The 22724-nt window shown below is 42.5% G+C and overlaps 1 protein-coding gene across 4 annotated transcripts in view; it reads left to right on the plus strand.

Annotated features, from left to right (window-relative positions):
- The window catches only part of MCOLN2 (mucolipin TRP cation channel 2), a 57505-nt gene extending 35389 nt beyond the window's left edge, over window positions 1–22116 (plus strand). For all 4 annotated transcript variants that reach the window (XM_058716770.1, XM_058716773.1, XM_058716774.1 and 1 more), the window contains exons 8-14: window positions 4689–4801; window positions 6232–6381; window positions 8015–8116; window positions 8219–8341; window positions 16538–16744; window positions 18759–18880; window positions 21296–22116. In XM_058716770.1, the coding sequence (XP_058572753.1) occupies window positions 4689–4801; window positions 6232–6381; window positions 8015–8116; window positions 8219–8341; window positions 16538–16744; window positions 18759–18880; window positions 21296–21332 (854 nt within the window). In that variant the 3' untranslated portion in view covers window positions 21333–22116. The remainder of the gene's footprint in view (window positions 1–4688; window positions 4802–6231; window positions 6382–8014; window positions 8117–8218; window positions 8342–16537; window positions 16745–18758; window positions 18881–21295) is intronic.
- The last annotated feature ends 608 nt before the right edge of the window (window positions 22117–22724 follow it).

Below are 22724 nucleotides of genomic sequence, written 5' to 3' on the forward strand. Positions count from 1 at the left end.
TTCCTTCCTCCCCACAGGGCTGCTAGATGTCGGGGAGTTTTCCTTGCCTATTACTCAAAAGGGAAGAGTTCTGGCTCCCTTCTGTGGCCAATGAAGAGAAATACTAACCTCACAGACCCCTTAGTAGGAATGCTGACATCTGAGTTTCTCCCAGAGCCGTGTCTTTTGAAGAAATCAGATTCTGTCACTAGGAGAATATGAATTTAAAATAAAATGATGTGACATGAAACCCTTAAAAAGTTGAAGTTTGGAAACCAGCTGAGAAAGTGGATCCCAACCCCCCCCCCCCCCCCCAACTTTGTCTATGGAAACTGTCTGCCCTGGCTTTGGGGGATGTGGGACAAAGGCAAGGGTGACATCTAGTGGAATCTTGGTGTTATTTTCCGAAAGTTCTGAGGCTCCTTCGTGTCCATTCACTTACTCTGAGGCTTTTCTCTTCCTCTTGTCATTACCTGTGTTATCACAGGGCGAAATAACTAGGGGTTGTCCATTTTCACAGAGAAACCTCATGTTGCCTTTTATGACTTCGAATACTTGTCCCCAAGTTTGCCACCAGTCTTCACTTTAACTGGATTTTATAAACGTAGCAAGTCAGGCATGAGGGGCTGGAGGAGGTAGGCATTAGTGGGCAAGGTTCCCCACTGATGGGTGATTTCCCAAGTGTTTCAGGGAAAGGGGGTGTGGTAAATAGGGGAAGCCCTGGGTGAGAGCGGCAGTGTGTGCAAGACTGACTCCTTAGGACCTCTGGGAGGACTGGGTGGGGTGTAGGACTTCCCCAACCAGGTTGGCAAGGGCATCTCTCTGGATTAGTGTTCCATAAACCAAGTTTGAGAAATGTTCCTGTGGGGGTAACAGATTCACTGGGGTAAGAAAGCACTTGTGATGTTCATAAATAACTTTTTGTAACATGCCAACTAGTTTTCTCAATAGGTGAAATTAAAACAGAATATGAGAGAGAACGAAACCAAGAAACAGACTCTTAACGATATAGAACACACAGATGGTTAGCAGAGGGAGGTGGAATAGGTGATGGGGATTACAGAGTGCACTTGTGATAAGCACAGGGTGATGTATGGAAGTGTTCTATATTGTGTACCTGAAACTAATGGAACACTGTATGTTGACTAACTGGATTTAAAATGAAAACTTAAAAAAATAAAAAACTTTAAAAAGGTGTCTGAAGTTAGTATGACAAGAACAAACAAACAATATAATACTGGTTTCTGTGTTAGGAAGGATGCTTTATCCTTCTAGATCTGGGCCTCCATTTTCCTATTTATAAATAAGGCCCAGTATAAGAAATCATAGAGATTTTGTTCTAGTTGTATGTCAGAAAGGAAGGTATTAGATGCTCTTCTTGCATTTCATAAGGCTTTCAGTCCCATATTCCCAAGAACTGTACCTATTTCCTCCATCTCATTCCATGGCCCAGATAGATAGATAGATAGATAGATAGATAGATAGATAGATAGATAGATAGATAGCCCTGATAGATGATTGATAGATAGATAGATAGATAGATAGATAGATAGATAGATAGCCTTGATAGATGATAGATTGATTGATTGATTGATAGATAGATAGATAGATAGATAGACAGACAGACAGACACATAGAAAGATAGGTAAATGATAGAAGAAAGAAAAAAGAAGGAAAGAAAGAAAAGAAGAAAGAAAAAGATACAAAGAAAGATATAGCTAGATAGATACATACATACTTATGTACATACATAGAAAGATAGATTGATACACAGATGCATAGAAAGATAGGCAGGTAGATACATACATAGATTAGGTAGGTATGTAGAAAAAATGATACATAGATAAAAAGATAGATACATAGAAAGAAAGAGAAAAAAGAAGAAAGGAGGAAATAGATACATAGCTATGTAGAAATACACACACATAGAAAGATACATAGATAATAGAAAGAAAGATGGAAAGGAAGGAAGAAAGAAAAAGTCTATCTTTGGTTCCAGTTAAGTTGTTTTCTTATCTACTCATTAGATGTTATCACAAGATAATTTAAGCTTCTTCGTTATAAAACGGCTGGAAGTAAATGTAAGTGCTAGGTGCTAGGTACCGTTGCAACAAGCACTGGGCATAAGTGATCTCACCTGATTTCCTGACAGCCCATGAGGCAGGCCCAGCTGCTCCCCCTACTGCAGTGGAGGCATCTAAAGCTCAGCACGCCTCAATAATTCGGTCACTGAATTGCACTTACTCGCTGCCTATGCCCTTAACGCACAGGATAAGCTGTTTGCCCTCAGACACTCTTGCCGTTGTTGCTCACGCCCTTGCATTACTAAATCCATACACACTTGGTCTTTTTGTTAGATGCCTTTTCTGCAGAGGTGTCGCTGTGGAGTGCTCCGATTTATAATCCCCTCTGAGCACGCCACTGAAGTTCACCTGCCCTCAGTCCCATTTCCTTGTCCCATGGCCCTTCTCGGTCTACTTTTTGAGCTCATCTCCTCATAATGCCCCACCTTGCTGCCCCTCCCCCCCCACCCCCATCCTTCCTAGTTGTGTTTTCCTCTGTGGTCTCTCTCAGTGGCTATGTCCACACCCGTGGCTTTAGCTGCCACCAGGTTTTCCTCTCTCGTCATGAATGTCCAGACTGAGCTCAGCTCACCAAGACAGAAAAACCGGAGTCATTCCTGGATGGTCCTTCTCTCTTCTTGCTTAAGTCCCTCTGGAGACCAGATTGACTCTTGGTCTCTCACAGCTCTATGACTTCTCCTCTCCCTCAGCCCTTCACAGGTTCTAACTTGGATTATCCAGTAGTCTTCTCATGTTGTGCCAGTGCTCTCCACTTACTCATAAACACACTGAGGCATTACGAAAGCACAGACACTGTAGTGTTGAACAAACACACACAGTCCCCACTTCCTAGAGTCAATCATTTAGTGGGGAAGGTAGGCATCAAATGATACACAACAAGAAGCACTATGAATGCATGCTGTTGTTTGCCTGGGACTGTTCCAAGTGCTTTCATATATGAGCTTGTTTAATCTTCACAACAGCCCTATGATGTAGAGTTTTTTTTTTTATTCTACCTATTTTGAGGGGGGGGGGCGGTGACAAAGGATGAGGACCCTGAAGGACCTTCCCCAAGGCTTCACAGCTTCTGAGTGCAGAGCTGAGGTTCAGAGCCAGCTCATCAGGCTCCAGAGACTGTGTCTTTCCTTTTTTGCACTGTCCCTGTGTTCCTTGCTGTGTGTGCCATCTTAGAAGACATCATTACAGGTTCAGTGGCCATCACACAAAGAAGAATGAAAGGAGCTATGAGTATGTATACTTGTGGAGAGTGCTGTGAGAATATAGGAGGGGCTAATAAAGATGGGAATTTAGGGAATTCTCTTCCCTAAATGTTTAATCTGAAATGTTTAATATTTCATCTGAAACCCAAGGCTGAAAAAGAATAATCTGACTTGTATGGTGTGCTCCAGGCAGAGGGATCAGCACTTGAGAAGTCCCTGAGGCAAGAGGGCCAGCAAATCTGGTAGGAGCAGGGACAGAGGAAGAACAGTGTCGCATCAAGGTAGAGAAGGTGGGGGAGAGCACCGAGGGGCAGGTGACGAAGCTGCAGGCATGGGCAGGGGGCCAGGCACTTGGAATGCTACCATCAGGTCTCCGAGAAGCAGAGGTTACAGGTACATCTTCCTCCAGTACATTCCCCCATGCTACTGTGTAGTCTGCGACCACAATTTGATTACTGCTGTGATTCCATTCCAAGAGGTGGTTTTCTCCATGTGCAGAAGAAGCTTATTGAACTGGGACGGTACATGGTACACAGTAAGGTCGAGAAACAGAAGGGGGGATTCTGGGGGCACCCGGTTGGCTCAGTCAGTGTAGTGCCCAACTTTGGCTCAGGTCATGATCTCACACACAGTTCGTGAGTTCAAGCCCCACGCCGGGCTCTGTGTTGACAGCTCAGAGCCTGGAGCCTGCTTTGGATTCTGTGTCTCCCTCTCTTTGTGCCCCTCCTCCACTTGCACTCTGTTTCTTTCTCTCTCTCTCTCTCTCTCTCTCTCTCTCTCTCTCTCTCTCTCTCTCTCAAAAGCAAATGCACATTAAAAAAGAAAGGAAATGGGGATTCTGAGGAGCAGTGTTTTGAATTGTTCCTTCATTAACGGAAAATTTGATATTTGTGTTTTTATGAAAAAGAACCAGTTTTGCCTCTTTTGAATAGAGCCCAAATGGACCACCTTCTGTTGAGTTCTATTCTATAGGAAATACTTTTAGTACATTTAGCAAAGAGCTTATGTTGTTTTTTTTTTAATTTTTTTAACGTTTATTTATTTTTGAGACAGAGAGAGACAGAGCATGAACAGGGGAGGGTCAGAGAGAGAGGGAGACACAGAATCTGAAACAGGCTTCAGGCTCTGAGCTGTCAGCACTGAGCCCGACGCAAGGCTCGAACTCATGGACCGTGAGATCATGACCTGAGCTGAAGTCAGACGCCCAACCGACTGAGCCACCCAGGTGCCCCAAAGAGTTTATGTTTTTAAATGTATAACTTAACATCAGAGAATGTTTTACCCTAAAGACTTCTAAATGAATGCAGTGTGATTTGTTTCTGATATTTAAGCATTTATCATTTGAACTTTTCAGACTGCCATTTTGTTTGAGAATTATTCCCAAGTAAGGTGTGTTTAACATTTGAATTCTGTTTTTGTTCCTCAGTTCAGAAAAACACCCAGTACGTGCTGGCGTTTGATGCATTTGTCATTGTGATATGCTTGGCATCTCTTATTCTGTGCACAAGATCCATTGTTCTAGCTCTAAGGTTACGAAAGGTAAGTGTGTGTTCAAATGTTCTCTCCCCCTTCTAGGCCTCCATTCTGTTTGTTCAGACAGTGGACAGTTGATGTTGGGTCATCCTGCCCTTTTTGGAGCTCTTGACTAAATTAGATTCCTTTGAACGATTGTCCCCCTACAAGGCATTAATCAACCTGAGGTGTGCAGGGTGGGTAAGGCTCCTGGCATGTCAGGTGGGATCAGATAATTATCCTGCTTAAAACTGAGCTGCTAAGCATAGGTGCAGAGTGGTGAACTCTGAGGCTTTTGAATGTTTCCAGAATAAACAAGACCCTCTTAAATTCAGGCGTGATCTTAAGAACAGAGTAATAGCATGTGTGGGTTTCATCTTTTGTCTTCAAATCAGAGTTCCTTTTGACAGGGAGGCATGGTAAATGGGTTATAATGAAGTACAGAATACTTTTTTCTATTTTTAAAAATAGTTTATTCTCTCCTGAGTTTCATTTTACCTTTTTACCCTCAGAGTTCTTGTGAATATATACTTCAGCTCCCCACAAATCTTATTCTGGCTTGTTGTATGTGTGTAAATGCAGACTGGGGTCAGGGGTAATACAGGAAGTCATCATTTGTGGATACCATCCGTGGAGCAGGAAAATAGTGTACAATCTATTTTTCTTACTCTTTTTTAAAAAAATATTTATTTTTGAGAGAGAGAGAGAGAGCGAACATGAACAGGGGAGGGGTAGAGAGAGAGGGAGACACAGAATCTGAAGAAGGCTCCAGGCTCTGAGCTGTCAGCCCAAGCCTGATGTGGGGCTTGAACTCATGAACTGTGAGATCATGACCTGAGCCAAACTTGGACACTGAACCAACTGAGCCACCTGAGCACCCCTGTTTTTCTTACTCTTGACCTTTGTCAACTTATTTTGTAAATAATCTGCTTCTCTTACCTGTCCCCCAAGCCTCTTGATAATCTCCATCTGAGGTCATGGTCCTGGGTCTGCCGAAGTTAGGGGGCACCATTGGGAGTCATGATTGACTCCCACCGTTGGGACTACACACTCTGGAACCAGGCTGCCCAGACCCAAATCCTGCCTAGCCTTCCCATGCCTCAGTTTCTTCTTCTGAAAATAGACCTGATTCATAGGGGAGTCAGATTGAATGAGTTGATAACGTGTAAAATATTGAGAATGTACTATGCGGTAGCAATTATGCCAAGAGTCTCTTGGTGTTAGAACATAAGCATTTGATGTTTGAGTTAACTTAGCAGGTACTAGAATGCTTACTTTTAGCTGCAATAGATTATGGGGGAAAGTGGGCCGTAATCCCCACCCTCAAAGAGGATCTGTCAGGTTGGGAAAGGTAACGCCATATCATTTCACAGGCGAGAGCACTGTTTTGCGCTTGTCTTCTCCTTCCAGAGGGCAGTGTGGTTTGTAAGAAATGCTTTTTAAAATGTTTGCCGCAGAGATTTCTCAATTTCTTCCTGGAGAAGTACAAGCGACACGTGTGTAACGCCGACCAGTGGGAGTTCATCAATGGATGGTATATCCTGGTGATTATCAGCGACCTAATGACAATAATTGGATCCATATTAAAAATGGAAATTAAAGCAAAGGTGAGGGCAACCCATTTTAATGTTCTGCTCTTTCTTTTCTTCTGGGGGACCCCCGGCACGTTGAGATATAAAATCCTTATGGAGACTACTTTGAGTCTGATGTTTTCTCTTTTCTCACATCCGTAAAACCATCTCACATCAGATGCCTGGGTTATTTCCTCTGACTTGATTCCTCATCAAGGGAATCTAAGGAAACTAAGGAAACTGTTGTTCTGTGAAAGACGATATCCCTAGGAATATCCCCCAGGAAACTCAGCATCTTCACAATAGGAACTGAGAAAATTGGCTGTTTGGGTGGGCTTCATTTTTTTTTTTTTTTAAGTTGCAGAAGAAGCAGCTGGCCCATGAACCAATCATGGCAAGAGCCAGTGGCGACTATCCATGACTGATGGGTGCGCTTGGAGGGGAGTGAGGACAGAAATACTGAGTGACCACTAGGCACCTGACACCTTCTTGTTGTTAGTTGATTTAATCCCATGACTACATCTTGACCCCCCCTTCATCTGGCTCTTCTCCCCTCCTTGCTGTCAGTCAGCAGATGCTGACCACCTGAAGTGCCTCCCTTCTGTCCACCCTGACTACTCTGGCTTCCTTCACGATATCTTCCTCTCAGGCCTATACTACTATAGCATATTCCTTTTTTTTTTTAATGTTTATTTATTTATTTGGGGGTGGGGAGGGGCAGAGAGAGGAGTGGGAGAGGATCCCAAGCAGGCCTCGCACTGTCAGCGCAGAGCCTGATGGGGGTCTCGAACTCAAGAACTGTGAGATCATGACATGATCTGAAATCAACAGTTGGATGCTCAACCAACTGAGCCACCCAGGCACCCCACAACAGTCTTCTCATTGGTTTTCCTGCCTTCCTCCTTATATTCCTCAGATCCATCCACCCCACTGTCAAACTAATTTGTCCAGAAGTGTCTAAATCCTCTCTGCCTCACAGGGCCCCAACTGGGATGAAGTGTCCTCCTTTCAGCATGGTGTCTGGGGAACCCATCATCTCGCTCTGCCTCCCTCCCTGTCCTAGGTCTCCCGGACCCATCAGTGGTTGTCTCTAGGACATCCTGCTGGCTCTTGGCCTGTGCCTCTGTTCAGCCTTTGTCCATTGACCTGCAGTGTCCTCTCTCAACCTGCCCTCTGGCCCGGCTCCATTTTGGAGTCACACTCCGGAGAGCCCTGTGTGACATGCCAGGCATTGTGGCTCTCTTTGCACTTAGTATATTAAATTAGAACTGTGTTTGTGTGTTTGTCTCCTCAATTAGACTTAAAAGTCCTTGAGAGAAAGAACTGGGTTAGCAAATCATGTTGGAGCTTTCTTTCAAAAATAGGTGAATGGTATTGTTTGATATTTAACAAACACCATTACTTTATACTCTTTAATGCCTAGGTCAGTAGTAAAGGCAATTACTATTTCCAGATAATGTTTGAACAAAAACTCAGTTCAACCAACTCAAATACCAAAAGGAAATGAGAAACACATTTGGAATTGTGCTCTTTTCTTCTTCAGTTTACGGGCTCTTAGTATCACATATAGAGAGGCAGTCAGTCCATTCTTTTCCAGTCAGTTTAAAGTGAGGTTAATACCCTGAACGGAGTGGAGTGTTTTACTCATGTCTATTTTTTCATTCTTTAGAATCTCACCAATTACGACCTGTGCAGCATTTTGCTCGGAACGTCTACGCTCTTTGTCTGGGTTGGCGTCATCAGATACCTGGGTTACTTCCAAGCATATAATGTAAGGATGTGGCATCGGGTAGGGCACTAGGATTGAGACTCATTCCTTCTTTGGGTGCCAGTCAGCTACTTTTAAATTCCCTCCTGTTGATTTTTATTTCAGGTGCTCATTTTAACGATGCAAGCCTCACTGCCCAAAGTTCTTCGCTTCTGTGCTTGTGCTGGTATGATCTACTTGGGCTACACGTTCTGTGGCTGGATTGTTTTAGGACCTTATCACGACAAGGTGTGTAGCACTAATCCTTGCTTCTATGAATTAAGCACTCGGGACTCTTACAAGTGGGTCCCAGTACTGCCCTGCTTTCTACCAAGCACTGGCACGTACCCTCGACCTCAGTAAGACCTGTCTTTGCATTGGCTTTCTTTCCCTTTCCAGGATACTGAAGTGACTTCAGGATATCAAAGCAAACACTATAGAACTGTAACTAGAGAGTGCATTTCCCTTGTCTGGGGCTGGCTTCAGGGGGCACATATTAACCCAACTGATCATCAGATGAGAAATATTTGGACGTGAGGTCACTACAGTAAAAATGAAAAGTAAATGAGGAAAGTTATTACAATATCCTTCTAACTTAAAGTAGTAAGGTTTTCATCCAGATTCATTGAGGAGAATGAAGGTGGACAAAGACTGCTCAGAATGACCCTGTTAGGTTTATGATTAAAATGATAACACATCTTGTCTTTGTAGGTGGTTTTGATTACAGTGTCCTCTTTGTGCCTTATTAAAGATCGGTATCTGAATTCTAAACTAACACTGGGCTTCACTCAGTAGCAGCAGCATCGTAGGGACATCAAAGTTATGTTCAGATGTTCTTTTAGAACAGTACATTTGATAGATGCCTCAGGAAATGAAATTAGATAGGCCTTGATTTCATACCAAAATAAGTAAGAGGAATCATTGCATCTTATAGTTTTTCTTCCATGGGTCTCTGGCAGTTGGAACAACAGAAACAACACAATGAAAAATAATAGGCAGCTATTACTTGATGCTTGTATGTCAGGTACTGTGCTAAGCATTTCTGTCTCCTCTTGTTTGGTCTCTACAGCCCAGGCACAGGTTTCTTGGCTTAGTGCAGAAGATTGTGTTAAAGCGTATAGAACAGCTCAGCCTTCAGTTTTGACCTTGATAGTTGCATGAAACAAAACATATGATCAAATCTGGTTCGCAAACTACTCACAAAAAGCGAGCAGTCCACAAAGCTCCAACTTCCTGTGTTGTCATACTAATGTAAATCCTAGTAACTTGACACACAGGCAAGCTTTCTCCTCTTTAAGTGTTACATTTAATATGTCCAGGGAGAATGACTGTTTTCCTTTTTGAGAAACTGTGTAATTAACAATGTGACAATCCCTGGGTTAATAGTAATCTTGATAGTATTATTGCTCTTCCAATTCCATGCCACTGCTTTAAAGGTGACTCATGAGTAAAAATCATAGTTAAATACAGTCTCTCAGATCTGGAGTACTTACTATTTAGCGCTCAGGAAAATTTACGTTTCTCTTTCTCACTTACGTCCTGCTCTGAATGCTTATCAACATTCTTGTCACTAGGGGGCAGTGTTGTACTGTGCGGAATAAATACTGAGCCTAAGAATTTCTGCTTCAATTCACTGGTTTCAAGGCCTCAGGATGAGTGGTTCTTTCTCCTTTGCCCTCCATTTCCTCTACCCCATCATTACTCTGGAAGATGCTTAGATAATGTTGCTTGGATTTTACTAAAATAGCTACCATTCCCAAGCATTATATGTTAGATAGATATAGTGCTCAAGTTCTTTACCTCTTGCTGTCAACCCACCCAGCAGCCCTGTAGGGGAAATATTACATTTCTTTTACCTAAAATCAGGATCTTAAGATGTTAGATAGTTTTCCCGAGGTTACATAGCTAGTAAATGGCAGATAGGATTCACACCCAGGTTTGTGTGACCCCAATCCACGTGCTTTGACTGCCCTGTAAGGCTTTTCTTGGTATTCTCTAAAACAGATCATTACAAAAGAGCATTTGCTTTGACCCATGAATAGATCAACTGTGAGAGGAGAGCTACTTAATCAGTCTTACTTCCCTCAGTGTGTCAAGATTACCTTGAAGAAAATGATGTTATTTGTTTTGTGAGTCTGAGTGTGTTTTCCTATGTTTGGTTGTATCCTTTTAAAGAGTCCAGGTGAGAGTGGGATTCTCTGGACTAGCACTGTTCAGTAAAAATATGAGAGCTCCAAATGAGAGCCACATGCGTATTTCCAAATTTCCTAGTAACCACAGTTAAAAAAAAAAAAAAAACCAGATGAATTGATTTTAATTATATATTTAATCCAATATATGCCAGATATTACTTTAGCATGTACTCAATATAAAACATTGAGATATTTTATACTCTTTTTTTTCTATACTTTGAAATCTGGTGTGTATTTTATCCTGACAGCACATCTCAGTTTGGACCAACTGTATATCAGGTGCTCGGTGGCCACATGTAGCTAATGTCTACCATATTGTACCTTGCGCCTCTGGACTTGTATCTCCCTGTTAATGTCTGCTGTCCGTTTCTCCCTCAGAGGACCAGAGGGATGAGGGTTGTCTCTAGGGTTGCATAGCAGGTCTGTTTATGGCATCTATCTTTCATCTCTAGCCAGACTGATACATTGGGGAAACGGATAGTTGAATTAACTCAGTGAAGGCATTAGTCAGTGGAGGGCGAAACCTTCAGGGGTTCTGGAATTTTGCATTTTCCTTCTCTATTTTGCTGCTTCTTCTTCTTTGAATCTGAAGTTCAAAATGTTTACTGCCCCCCGTGCCCCTCCCTCCCCTGCAAATTAATCTAAACGGTCAGAAATTTCAGATTCTGTCAGCATCTCTTGAATCAGAAGACCTTGAGAATTACCTGAAGTCTTGAAAAGCTGGGCACCACAACAAACATTTTCTAGGATTTCTAAAATCCTTGGGTATGGAAGCTAACTCTTCCTTTAAATGAACAAACAGAACACTGTAAAGAGGAGGTATCAGGAGAACTAGACTTTCACAGGCTCTTTGATGGGCAGCAGGACTTCCATATTCTAGCTTCCTGTTTTCCTGTTAGACATTGGATTTCAGTGGTTCAACTGAAAGAGAGTAAAGACCCAAGTTCTGGCCAATGTTGATTCCATCACTAATGGACTTTGGCACAGCGCCCTTTCAGAATGTCTGGACACAGAGGAACACAGACTGTTGATGTTTAATAATTGAAGATGAGGTTTGGGAGAACATTATGCTAATGTGGCTCTTGCATTTCCATAGGACTTTTTCACCGTGAAGAATAAATCAGTGTTACATTGCACTGTCCCCATTTTACAAATGAGAAGACCAAGGCACTGAAAAAATGCTGGACTTCTGACTGATACCCTGGGTAGAAGTTCGATAGAACCCATATGACATCTTCAGTCTTTCAAGGCTTCTCCTTTTAACCAAGCACCTCTCTTATTCAAAACAGCTGTTAGCCAGTTAAATCATTTCACCTGAATGTTGCATGAGGTTCTCAGTACCAGCTCTTAAAGCAATTTTTTATGCCCTTCTCTGTAATAAGCCACTGTAGGTAATGTTTTCATTCGAATGAAAGCTCTCTGTGGCTCAGTCACAAAGTGATCATTTGTGGAACGAGTGCTTGAGTTCACACAGTGGTCTCACAGAACCTAGTGGGGGGAAAATAACCACTTAATATTTATTAAGTGTCTACTGTGTACCAAACATTGTCAGGTTCTTCTAGACTGAGTTCTTGGAGGGCAATGACTGTGGCTTGTTGCTCTTTGCATTTCCCAGGTCTAGCAGAGTGCATAAAACATGGTAGAGGCTCAGCTAGTTCTCAAAAGGACCAAAGCAATTCCATATAAATGTAGTCTTAGACTGGAAGCACATTAGGATCTTATTCTCCTTACCTTGGATATTATTTAAGTTCACTTCTACTATGGATTTTGGCCACTGAAACCAAGTGTGGTTCACAGCCACTTCTCCAGGTACAAAATGGCAGGATGTGTACCATTTATTTTATTGGTTCTCTTTTAAATGTTTGGTGGGCTAAAATACATCTCATGTGCATAGAGGAGAGGGAGATACAATGGTTGTGAATAACATTCATATTGAAGCAGATATCATATCTAGGCTGATACTAAGTAACCGCACAAGAGACACAAGAGACTAAGGAATGAATTTGAGAATGTACCCAACAACTATTTGCAGCTTTGGAACCTGAAGCACAGACTGTTATGGGTTCTTGAAACTAAAGAAAGGAATTGACTAGATTCCAAAAGAATTATTAATGGTGCTGGCAGAGTTGTAATCCATGTCTATAGAAACCAGGTTTAATTTCATTGTCTTAAGGATGGTGGTAGGGATGGAAAATATTGACTCTGAGAACTGCCCATCTTACTGTTAGATAATCTGCATATTGTTCAGTGATTTGCTCAAGTGAATATTCCCTCCAGATCTTTGTGGAGAGCAACTTCAGAGTTTCTCCGAATTGTTGCTGATGCGGTAAAGGCACGGGCATGATCTTTGTTTGGGCTACCTTTGTTACTCTCCCTTGGTTACAAGCTTTACCCTTTTACCCTGTGGATTTGGACATGGAGCAGGGAGGTTAAGACATGGTGTGTATTATCTAGTTGGGACATGGAGAAGTGTATAAAACCAATGAGGAGACAAGCTAATAATTTACTCCATGGTTCTTACTGATACAGAGAACAGGGAAGGGACTAGAGCAGCCAGCGCAGTCTGTCTGGAAGTAGACTTTGAAATAGCCCATCAACATTGGCTTAGTGGGATACAGGGATGGGGCGGGGGAGAAGGAGGTGGAGGAGGACATCACGTCAGGTGAAGAGGACACATCCGTGAGGAAAATAGAAAGAAGTGGGCCTGGTGTGTGGGAGCAGACAGACACAGGATGCTAATATTGACGATGAGGAGAGAGCAAGAGGCCACGTGAAGAAGAAACTTTTCCCAACCTTCTTGGTTTGGATTTTTACTTTGCATCCTGACTTTGTATATTATTATTATTTTTTTAATTAAGCAATTTTTTTTAATGTTTATTTATCTTTGAGAGAGAGAGACAGAGCGTGAGCAGGGGAGGGGCAGAGAGACAGAGAGACACAGAATCCCAAGCAGGCTCCAGGCTCTGAGCTGGCAGCACAGAGCCCGACGCAGGGCTCGAACACACGAACCACGGGATCATGACCTGAGCTGAAGTCAGATGCTCAACTGACCAAGCGCCCGACTTTGTATATTCTTAAGCAAGCGAAATGACCTGGAGTCTATAGTCTATGAAGTTTAGATATTACTGAAGTCTGGACTGCAGGATGAGGAGGTTGGAGTAAAGACCACTTGCTTGGAGGTTTTCATAATAATCTGGGTGTAAGTGTTGACATCAGAGTGGATCAGAAAAACATCATAGGCGCAGATAGACCTTAGAAGATTGAAGAGAAGGGAAGACTAATCAATTCAACACACAGTTTTAAGCATTTGATGGTTTTGGCGTAACTGTTCTTTGGTAGGAGACTGGAGTCATTGACAGAAATAGGGAATTTGGAGGGAAAGGACAATTTCTGGGTTAGGGGGTGGGAGGTTTTACTTTGTGGCATGTGATGTAGTACCTGGACCTCTGAGTCGAGGTGTCCTGTAAACATTCATCAGGGACTGGGCTGTCCCTAGAGCCAAACTGACTCAGTGGACATGTGCCCCTCATGCTAAGGACAGAATTTGGTTCAAAACTCTACACTAACTTGTTCCATCTGTGTTTTTGAAAACTGTATTGTCTTTTGCCTATTAGGTCATTATTGTTCTTTAGATAGAAGCTTTTACATTCCACTGATGTTTAACCCCCTGGCCCTAGAGATGTTTGTTTATTATGCACCTGCTGTTGTTAGTCGCTGTGGCAATAGGTTGTTAACCACTTAAAGCCAGGAGGGCTGCTGGTGGAATTCCACTCTGCACACGCTCAGCTCCTGAACTCCAGGTGTATGCCTCCAACTAACTGCTTAATATCAGCATTTCTCTCTGGCTCCTCAGACTCGCCTCATCTAAAACTGAGTCCCTTAGGTGTCTCTTCCCAGACTTATTTTCATCTTCGTTTCCTTCTCTTTCCGGTCTCCCCTGGGTTCCTTGCAACCCCCGGCTCCCGCACTCACCTCTCACTGGCCTCCCTGCCCCTAGGCTTATCTCATTCTAGGAGATCTTCCGTGGGCTGCGGTTACCTTTAACAAACAGACCAGCTTGTGTCACTCTTCTGGATAGAGTATTTTTACTGGTTTCAAGTTGGCCTGTAGGAGTTTGAAGTGTGTAGAAGACCAGAGGTTGCCCTTGCTGCGTGACTCCAGCCACTTCCCGGTAGAGCGCTGTTTTCCCCTATGTCCACTGATAAACGCTCCCCTTTCTCCTCTCATTGGTGAACTACTCAGCCTGCGGGCCATAGTTCTGAGGGCCGCTTTGCTTACACAGCCCACCCCAGCTCTACCACAGGGCATTGTGTATCTTGGCCTGTCCACTATTAGCATGGGAGCCCTTTGAAGGCATGAGCCGTGATCCTTCATCTTTTGACACTTTCCCACCGTGGTGATCTTTGTTTTTAATGTGCTATAATTACCTGAACCTGTGGTTGGAAAGGCTACAGTGAAACACTCCATGTGGCAAAACTTTCTCGAGCCCGTGCTGTGTCTCAGCCACTTCTATCTTGCTGGTTGTAGAGTACACAGTTCCTTCAGAAAGTGGTTTGGCAGACATGCATCACTTAGAACCAATAATAGGAAAAAACATTATGCTAAGACATGTTTATTACATTGTCCTTTATAATAACAAATATTGTTGGGATGTCTAGTGACAAGGAAATAGTTAAATTTGACATCCAAGGAATGGCCTGTTACATAAAAAGAATGCTTTCTAAGTGTGAATAACTCAAGAAATGTTAAGTAGAAAAAAAATCAATATCCAAAATTCTTAGATGATGTGACCACAAGTATATAAAAAGTTCAAAGGAAAAAAAGTGAGAGAAATACTAAGATTGTAAGCGTGGAGGAGAGTTTTGAATAATGTTTTCGTATTGTGGTATATTCTAGATGTTTGAAAATGAATTAGTTATTGGATAAAGGGGTGTTATCCAAAATCTATACAGAACTTATCCAACTCAACACCAAAAAAAAAAAAAAAACACCCAAATAATTCAGTGAAGAAATGAGATGGGCAGAAGACATGCATAAACACCTTTCAAAGAAGACATTCAGATGGCTGACAGACACATGAAAAAATGCTCAACATCACTCATCATCAGGGAAATACAAATCAAAACCATGATGAGATACCACCTCATGCCTGGCAGGATGGCTAAAAGTAACAACTCAGGCAACAACAGATGTGGGCAAGGAGGAGGAACCCTTTTGCACTGTGGGTGGGAATGAAAACTGGTGCAGCTACTCTGGAAAATAGTATGGAGGTTGCTGAAAAAATTAAAAATAGAACTACCCTACGACCCAGCAACTGACTACTAGGTATTTATCTAAAAGATACAAAAATGCTGATTCGAAGGAGCACATGCACCCCAGTGTTTATAGCAGCACTATCAACAATAGCCAAATTATGGAAAGAGTTCACATGTCCCTTGACTGATGAATGGATAAAGAAGATGTGGTATACACACACACACACACACACACAGTAGAATATTACTCAGCAATCAAGAAGAATGAAATCTTGCTATTTGCACAACGTGGATGGAACTAGAGTGCATTATGCTAAGTGCAATAAAACAGAAAGACAGATATCATATGATTTCACTCATGTGGAATTTAAGAACCTAAACAGATGAACATAAGGGAAGAGAAGGAAAAATAAGATAAAAAGAGGGAGGCAAACCATAAGAAACTCTTAAATACAGAGAATAAACTGAGGGTTGATCGGGTTGGGGGGATGGGCTAAATGAGTGAAGGACATTAAGGAGGGCACTTGTTGGGATGAGCACTGGGTGTTGTATGTAAGTGATGAATCACTGGGTTCTACTCCTGAAACCGATACTACAGTGTACGTTAACTAACTTGAACTTAAATAAACAAATTTTAAAAAATAAAATGAATGTCGGGGCGCCTGGTTGGCTCAGTCGGTTAAGCATCCGACTTCAGCTCAGGTCACGATCTCGCGGTCCATGAGTTCGAGCCCCGCGTCGGGCTCTGGGCTGATGGCTCAGAGCCTGGAGCCTGCTTCCCATTCTGTGTCTCCCTCTCTCTCTGCCCCTCCCCCATTCATGCTCTGTCTCTCTCTGTCTCAAAAATAAATAAACGTTAAAAAATTAAAAAAATAAATAAATAAAATGAATGTCACTTAATGATAGTGACAACAGCATCAGCAAAAGAAGCTAACTAGATGTTTCTCTGTTTTTTTTGGATATTACGTCTTAAAAATTTCTGGTTTCCCCCCCTACAGTTTGAAGATCTGAACACAGTTGCTGAGTGTCTGTTTTCTCTGGTCAATGGTGATGACATGTTTGCGACCTTTGCTCAAATACAGCAGAAGAGCATCTTGGTGTGGCTGTTCAGTCGCCTGTATTTATATTCCTTCATCAGTCTTTTTATATATATGATCCTCAGCCTGTTCATTGCACTTATTACAGATTCTTATGATACCATCAAGGTAAGTAATCTTTGCTGCCAAAAAATGACTACAAATTCTATCTGGATTGGAACGTAGGAAAATACTACACTTTTTACTTAAAATAGGACAATAGTATTTTGATTTTGAGGCTTTGTGGAAAAGAAACTTTTTAGATGTTGGAAGTTAATTTTATTTTTTATTTTTATTTTTTTAATGTTTTATTTATTTTTGAGACAGAGAGAGAGACAGAGCATGAGTGGGGGAGGGGCAGAGAGAGAGGGAGACACAGAATCTGAAGCAGGCTCCAGGCTCTGAGCTGTCAGCACAGAGCCTGATGCAGGGCTTGAACTCACAAACTGTGAAATCATGACCTGAGCTGAAGTCGGATGCTTAACTGACTGAGCCACCCAGGTGCCCCAATTTTATTTTATTTTTTAAAGTTTATTTCCTTATTTTAAGAGAGACACAGAGAGAGTGCAAGTGGGGGAGGGGCACACAGAGGTGGGGACAGAGGATCCGAAGCAGGCTCTGTGCTGACAGCAGAAAGCCTCATGTGGGGCTCAGGCTCGTGAACCGTGAGATCATGACCTGAGCTAAAGTCAGAAGCTTAACTGACTGAGCCACCCAGGTGCCCCTGGAAGTTAATTTTAAGTATACATTTGGGGCATTGTCCCTGTTGCCCTGACCAGGGTGGGTGGGTTTAGAAGTATGCTGGAAGAGAGAAAGGAAGTGGGTCGGGATGGGCCGAGCATGGTAAATCACATAGTTGGGCTGTCCATGTTGGCAATGGCAGGTATAGGTGTACCTGCCTGTTCTGGAACTTGAGCTTTTGAATAAGTTTGAGTGATGAGGGGTGACTGCTGTCGTGACAGCCTGTCCAGATATGGATACACTGCTAACACAGCATGACATAACCATGTGTGTGGTGCGAATTTCCTTTAAATCATGAAAACTGAGCCTTTTGTGACTGCTGAGTGTCCTAGCTTCTGAAGCCGTCCTGTGGGTTCTGTATCCTTTCAGACTGGACCTGTTTAACTGAGTTGTAGCTTGAAGCGAGCTCTGTGCTGCCTAGTGTGGCCGCATCTCCACAGCAGATGGTTGTGCTTGGAAAATCCTGTTTCAGGACCAGGGGTTCATGTCAGTGCCTTGGGGTTTTGTCCTCTTCCTAAGCCCTTCTCAGACTAATTCGGAAGAGGACAGTCTATTGGAAATACTTCTGAGCACTCTGAGTATGGCGAGCTGAGCGCTCCCGTGGGAATGGTTGTTTGGCTGTAGCAGCAGGGCTGGGCATGGAGACAGGAACTGCGTACTCCTGCCCTGTGGGTTCCTGTCTTTGATGTGGCAGTGCCCCTGCCCCAGCGAGCGGGCCAAGCCTCGGTGACTTCAGTAAGCATGAGGTAAGTGGGAAGACCCCTCTGCCTTCTCCCCCACTAAGTGACCAATTTCTACAAAAGTAGAGAAAATAGGGCACCTGGCTGGCTCAGTCGTTTAAGTGTCGGACCCTTGATCTCGGCCCAGGTCGTGATCTCGTGGTTCGTGAGTTTGAGCCCCGTGTCGGGCTCTGTGCTGTTAGCATTGAGCCTACTTGGGATTCTGTCTCTCCCTCTCCCTCTCCGCACCGCCCCACTTGTGTGCTGTCTCTCAAAATAAATAAATAAATAAATAAACTAAAAAATAAAAAGTAGAGGAAATAGGGATTACTTCCCTGAGGGCTCTACATTGGCAGTGAGAGAAAGGGGAGGTCTTATCTGGTCTTAACATTAAAATTTTAGACTTTTGACTATTTCCTTCATTCCCTTTATTAACACACCCCTCCCTTGCCCAGCCATGGCTTTCTTTCTGGGTTTTTTGGATTGTTTTCCGTTCCCATGGTGGCCCTGGCTTAGCTTTCTGGGACTGACAGATTGATGCCTCACTGTTAATATCAGTTCTTGGATCGGAGCTAGCAACGTGGGAGAGTTTTATTTTAGCAAAGGTGGGTTTGATGTGTTGACAGAGGGAGCCATTTCTCATGCTCTGCAAATAAGGTAACAACATTATGTACTTTTTAAAGAAATACCAACAGAATGGATTTCCTGAAACGGACCTTCAGGAATTCCTGAAGGAGTGTGGTAGCAAAGAGAAGTATCAGAAAGAGGCCTCACCCTTCTTGTCCTGCATCTGCTGCCTGAGGAGGTCAGTATTGTGTTTAATCAGGTCTCCATGCTCCTGAGGTGATCTTCTCTGTGGCCTTAACAACGGGTTCTTCCAAGGTTTACCCTATTCTCAGAGATCAGCTTATTGTGGGAAATAATTCATCTTTCATTTTCTTTCCTCCCACTGAAACTGGCTTTAGAAATGAATTGTTTCTTACAAAACGGGGTAGAAAGCTACATGACGCGGTTGAAATCTCTAGGGAATATGATGAGACCCTAACAAGAAGGCCTGGGTTATGTCCGCTAACGTCAAGAAGGTGAACTCTGAGGTGGCCAAAGTAAGAGGTCAAAACTCTTATTTTTAGGAGTGGAGCTCTAGGAATGTCCACGGCCTTTCCCTCTCCACAGTATTTGGTATAAATAACCTTTCTTGAGCTGAGCAGAGAACCTGCTTGAGAGGAGGCTGTGCATAGCTTTGGTTGGGAACACATATCAGTAGCTCTCCATCGACCAACTGTGCTTTGCTGGCATTCGGCAGGACACTTATGCAAATGGTCTACACCTCAGTGGCAAAGCATCCACTTAGTGGTTTGGGGGTAAAATAGGGGTCACATGAGGATAGTTTTCTTAATTGTGCCCTTATTTATGTTCCTCTGTAGTCACAGGTGGGGTTGTTGACTGAAAATATCCCCTACCCATGTTTTTCGAGAGGAAATCTCTAAATCAAATTCCTGAAGGGAGATGGAAGAACGTAATTGCTACTTTAAACCACAGGATGTATTTTCTGTTAATCGATTCATACCGCATCTTGGGATTTGAAATGATATGAGTGAGCGTTTCCAAAGAATGTCTGGTAAATATGAAATGAAGTCTTCTGAGAAAAGTTCAGTTTTTTAAAATCACATTTCTTCCTCTCAGAGCATTAAAGTGTTCCCATGGAAGCTGGGATAAAGGGAAATTAATTTTCTTAATAGGCAGTGGCTTCCTAAGAGGCACCTTATGTAAGGAAAGTCTCTCAAAGTTGTTTTTTCCAATGTGGATTTAACTGTAAAGAAAAAATCATCACTAGAGAATGCAATTGTGAATTCTGGAAAGTAACCGATAAGTTTTTGGTATTTGATTTTTGGACTTTGGTGTGCATCACAAAAGCCACAGGAGGATGTTAAATGTTTTCTTGTGCAGCCACATGGAATGAGCAAAAGGTTTAAGGGAGGGACTAGAAAACGTCTTGGTCGGATTGGGTCTGAGAACTGAGAAGAAGAATCACTATCAGCAGACGGTCCACTGTATGGCATGCGAGGGGCTGTTGAGAAGATGCCTGCTTCACAGGAGGGTCTGCTCATCATGACAAATGAAAGAATTCAGTGGACTGAGGGAGTCTACCAAGGAAGTCAGCTGAAGAACTAAAATGGTGAAAGTTTTGAAAAAAGAGGCTATCAAAAATAAAAACAGAAGTGGTCGTTACCGAAGATGGTCATGGGTGAAGTCAGCTGGAGAAGTTTTAGTTGAATAATCAGATCAAAGTTTGATCTGATTGGACCCCAGGCCAATTGGGATGGACCCTACAGAGAGTAAATGAAGGTCACGGGACTGATGCCGGAAATGGATGGTCCTGGGGCCATGAGAATAAATGATGACTTTGACTCCATCAAAAAGTACACCTGGAGGTGTTTAAAGGTTAGGAACCTAAGAATGGTAGAAATTGAGGAAGGCCATAAAGGGAGAGTAAATATTAGAGAGAGACCTCACTGAGGGAATGTGGGGAGTAAGGGCATCACAAATATTGGTGTCTAGGTCACCTTTCTGGTGCCTATCCCTGACACCCCCAACTGACAGCTCTGTCTCCTGCAGAACACAGATGGGGGTCACTTTTTTAATCAAACAGGTCCAGCAACCACAATAGACTGATTTTCCTTCAAATTGTTGACAGAGTCTCTGGACTGATCATCAGAACACCTGGCTTTCTGTTTTGGACCCTTCTGGTTACCAAATGTGTCCCATGATCTCTCCTTAACCTCTTGGTCCTTCCAGTGCCATCAGAGTACAACAGATGACCTCTGAAACCAGGTCTCATGTGATGTGATTCTTTGGAAAGATATACCTGGTTGGACAAATACAGAATTAACCTTTCCCCTTCTCCACTGCAGCAAAGGGGAAAATCTGTTGTAGCCATTGAGTAGCCAATTGTAGCCATATGTTGTTGTCATGTGACAAAGCCACTGCTTTGTCAATGAAAGGAGACGCAGGGTCCTTTTACATGTACAACTCCTCAGAATTGCCAAAAGCATCTAGTCAAACCAAAAATAATGTACATTGACCTTCTTACCTTTTCTTCTTATATGTCGAACTCAGTGTGTCTATAACCTATGCATGCCTGACTGCAGAGTATTCCTATTCCATCCCACAGATTCTGAAATCATTGTTTTCTCTTTCCTCCTTCCCCTTTCTGATACAGGAAAGGAAGTGATGACCACTTGGTACTTATGAACTAAAATCTTCCTGCTAAAGATAATCAAGTTTCAGGCCTCTTTACCCTGTGACAATGCAGAGGGCCCCAAACAGCTCGGACCAGCACTTCCAAAAATACTGACTTATTTAATCGTGGAGCAGGAAAGAGGACTGTTAGCTGGTTGAACACAACTGAAATTCCAAAGTTCCTTTTATAAACTTGGATGATGAAGCATAGACCACGGTCAACTACTGGGCATTAGTGCAATGGAGCAGTGATAATGAAATTCTGCGTTGAACTTTTAATTTATGACATCACAATGTTGGGATGGAAAAAAAATCACATTTCAAAGTGTGCCAAAACAATGGCACCTAAAGCCATGCATTGAAAGATATGTGTTAATCATTCAGTAAGGGTTTGTTTTAAAAGTGATTTGGGATTAGAAGACATTTGTTAATTCATGGTGTGTACAGAAATGAAGTTGGTTCCAATACTCAGAAATTGCAAGGTGGAGAACTATTAAGCCAATTAAAGAACACACTTAAATCAACAAAAAGACCGTCTTGGCCTGTTTTCCTATGTTTGTTTGTTTTCCAGCATGACAGGAAGCAACTGTTGGCATGGTCAGTGGGATGAATTGGAAACAGTCATTTGTACACCTTGTCACTTGTCCTACTTGTTGATTATACATACATGACATGGAAGTGAAGGGGAGCAATGGTCACTCATTTTAACAACTGAACTCCACTATGGTGGCAATTTGCCCTTGTCAAGCAAGGAAAGATGGTATTTTTTTTCCCCAAATAAATTTATTTTTATCACAACAAGTGGAGCTACTGCTTTTTTTTTTAAATGTAGTATTTCTTAATATCTACCTACTGCAAAATTCAGATCATATCTCTGTAACCTATCTGGTCTCTGGAAGGGGTTTCTCCCTTTCTTAAAAGCAATGAAGGAGATATAGGGGTTAGTATATAGAAGCTATCCGATAAATATTTATGATAATAACTTGAGATTAAGATTACTTCATGTATGGATTTATTTTGTACTTTTGTATTTTAAATTTATTAGAGAAGAACAGAATTGGAATCAAGCAGAACCCTCATCCCATTGCTCTCCCTCTTTTTTTCCTGCCCTTCCCTGTCAAGCCCCTACCAGATTTTCTTTCTCATACCCCTTTTCTCTCCCCTTGTCCCCACATTTTCTTCATGTGCCTGCACCAAACCTAGCCCAGGAAAATCATTCACTTAATACCATTAAAATTTGTAGATAAATGACTCATGTCTATACACAGAATACTTTGCTAAAATGACCATCTTAGTTCTTACCAAAAAATGTCAAGAGTTATATTCATCTTTTAAACTAAGGATTATTTAACTGGCGCTTCTAGGGTCATTCCCAACACTCCCGAATCAGGTGTGCAATCCAATCACTT

This window comes from Neofelis nebulosa, chromosome 2 (assembly GCF_028018385.1).
Source record: "Neofelis nebulosa isolate mNeoNeb1 chromosome 2, mNeoNeb1.pri, whole genome shotgun sequence".
NCBI classification, from domain to species: domain Eukaryota; kingdom Metazoa; phylum Chordata; class Mammalia; order Carnivora; family Felidae; genus Neofelis; species Neofelis nebulosa.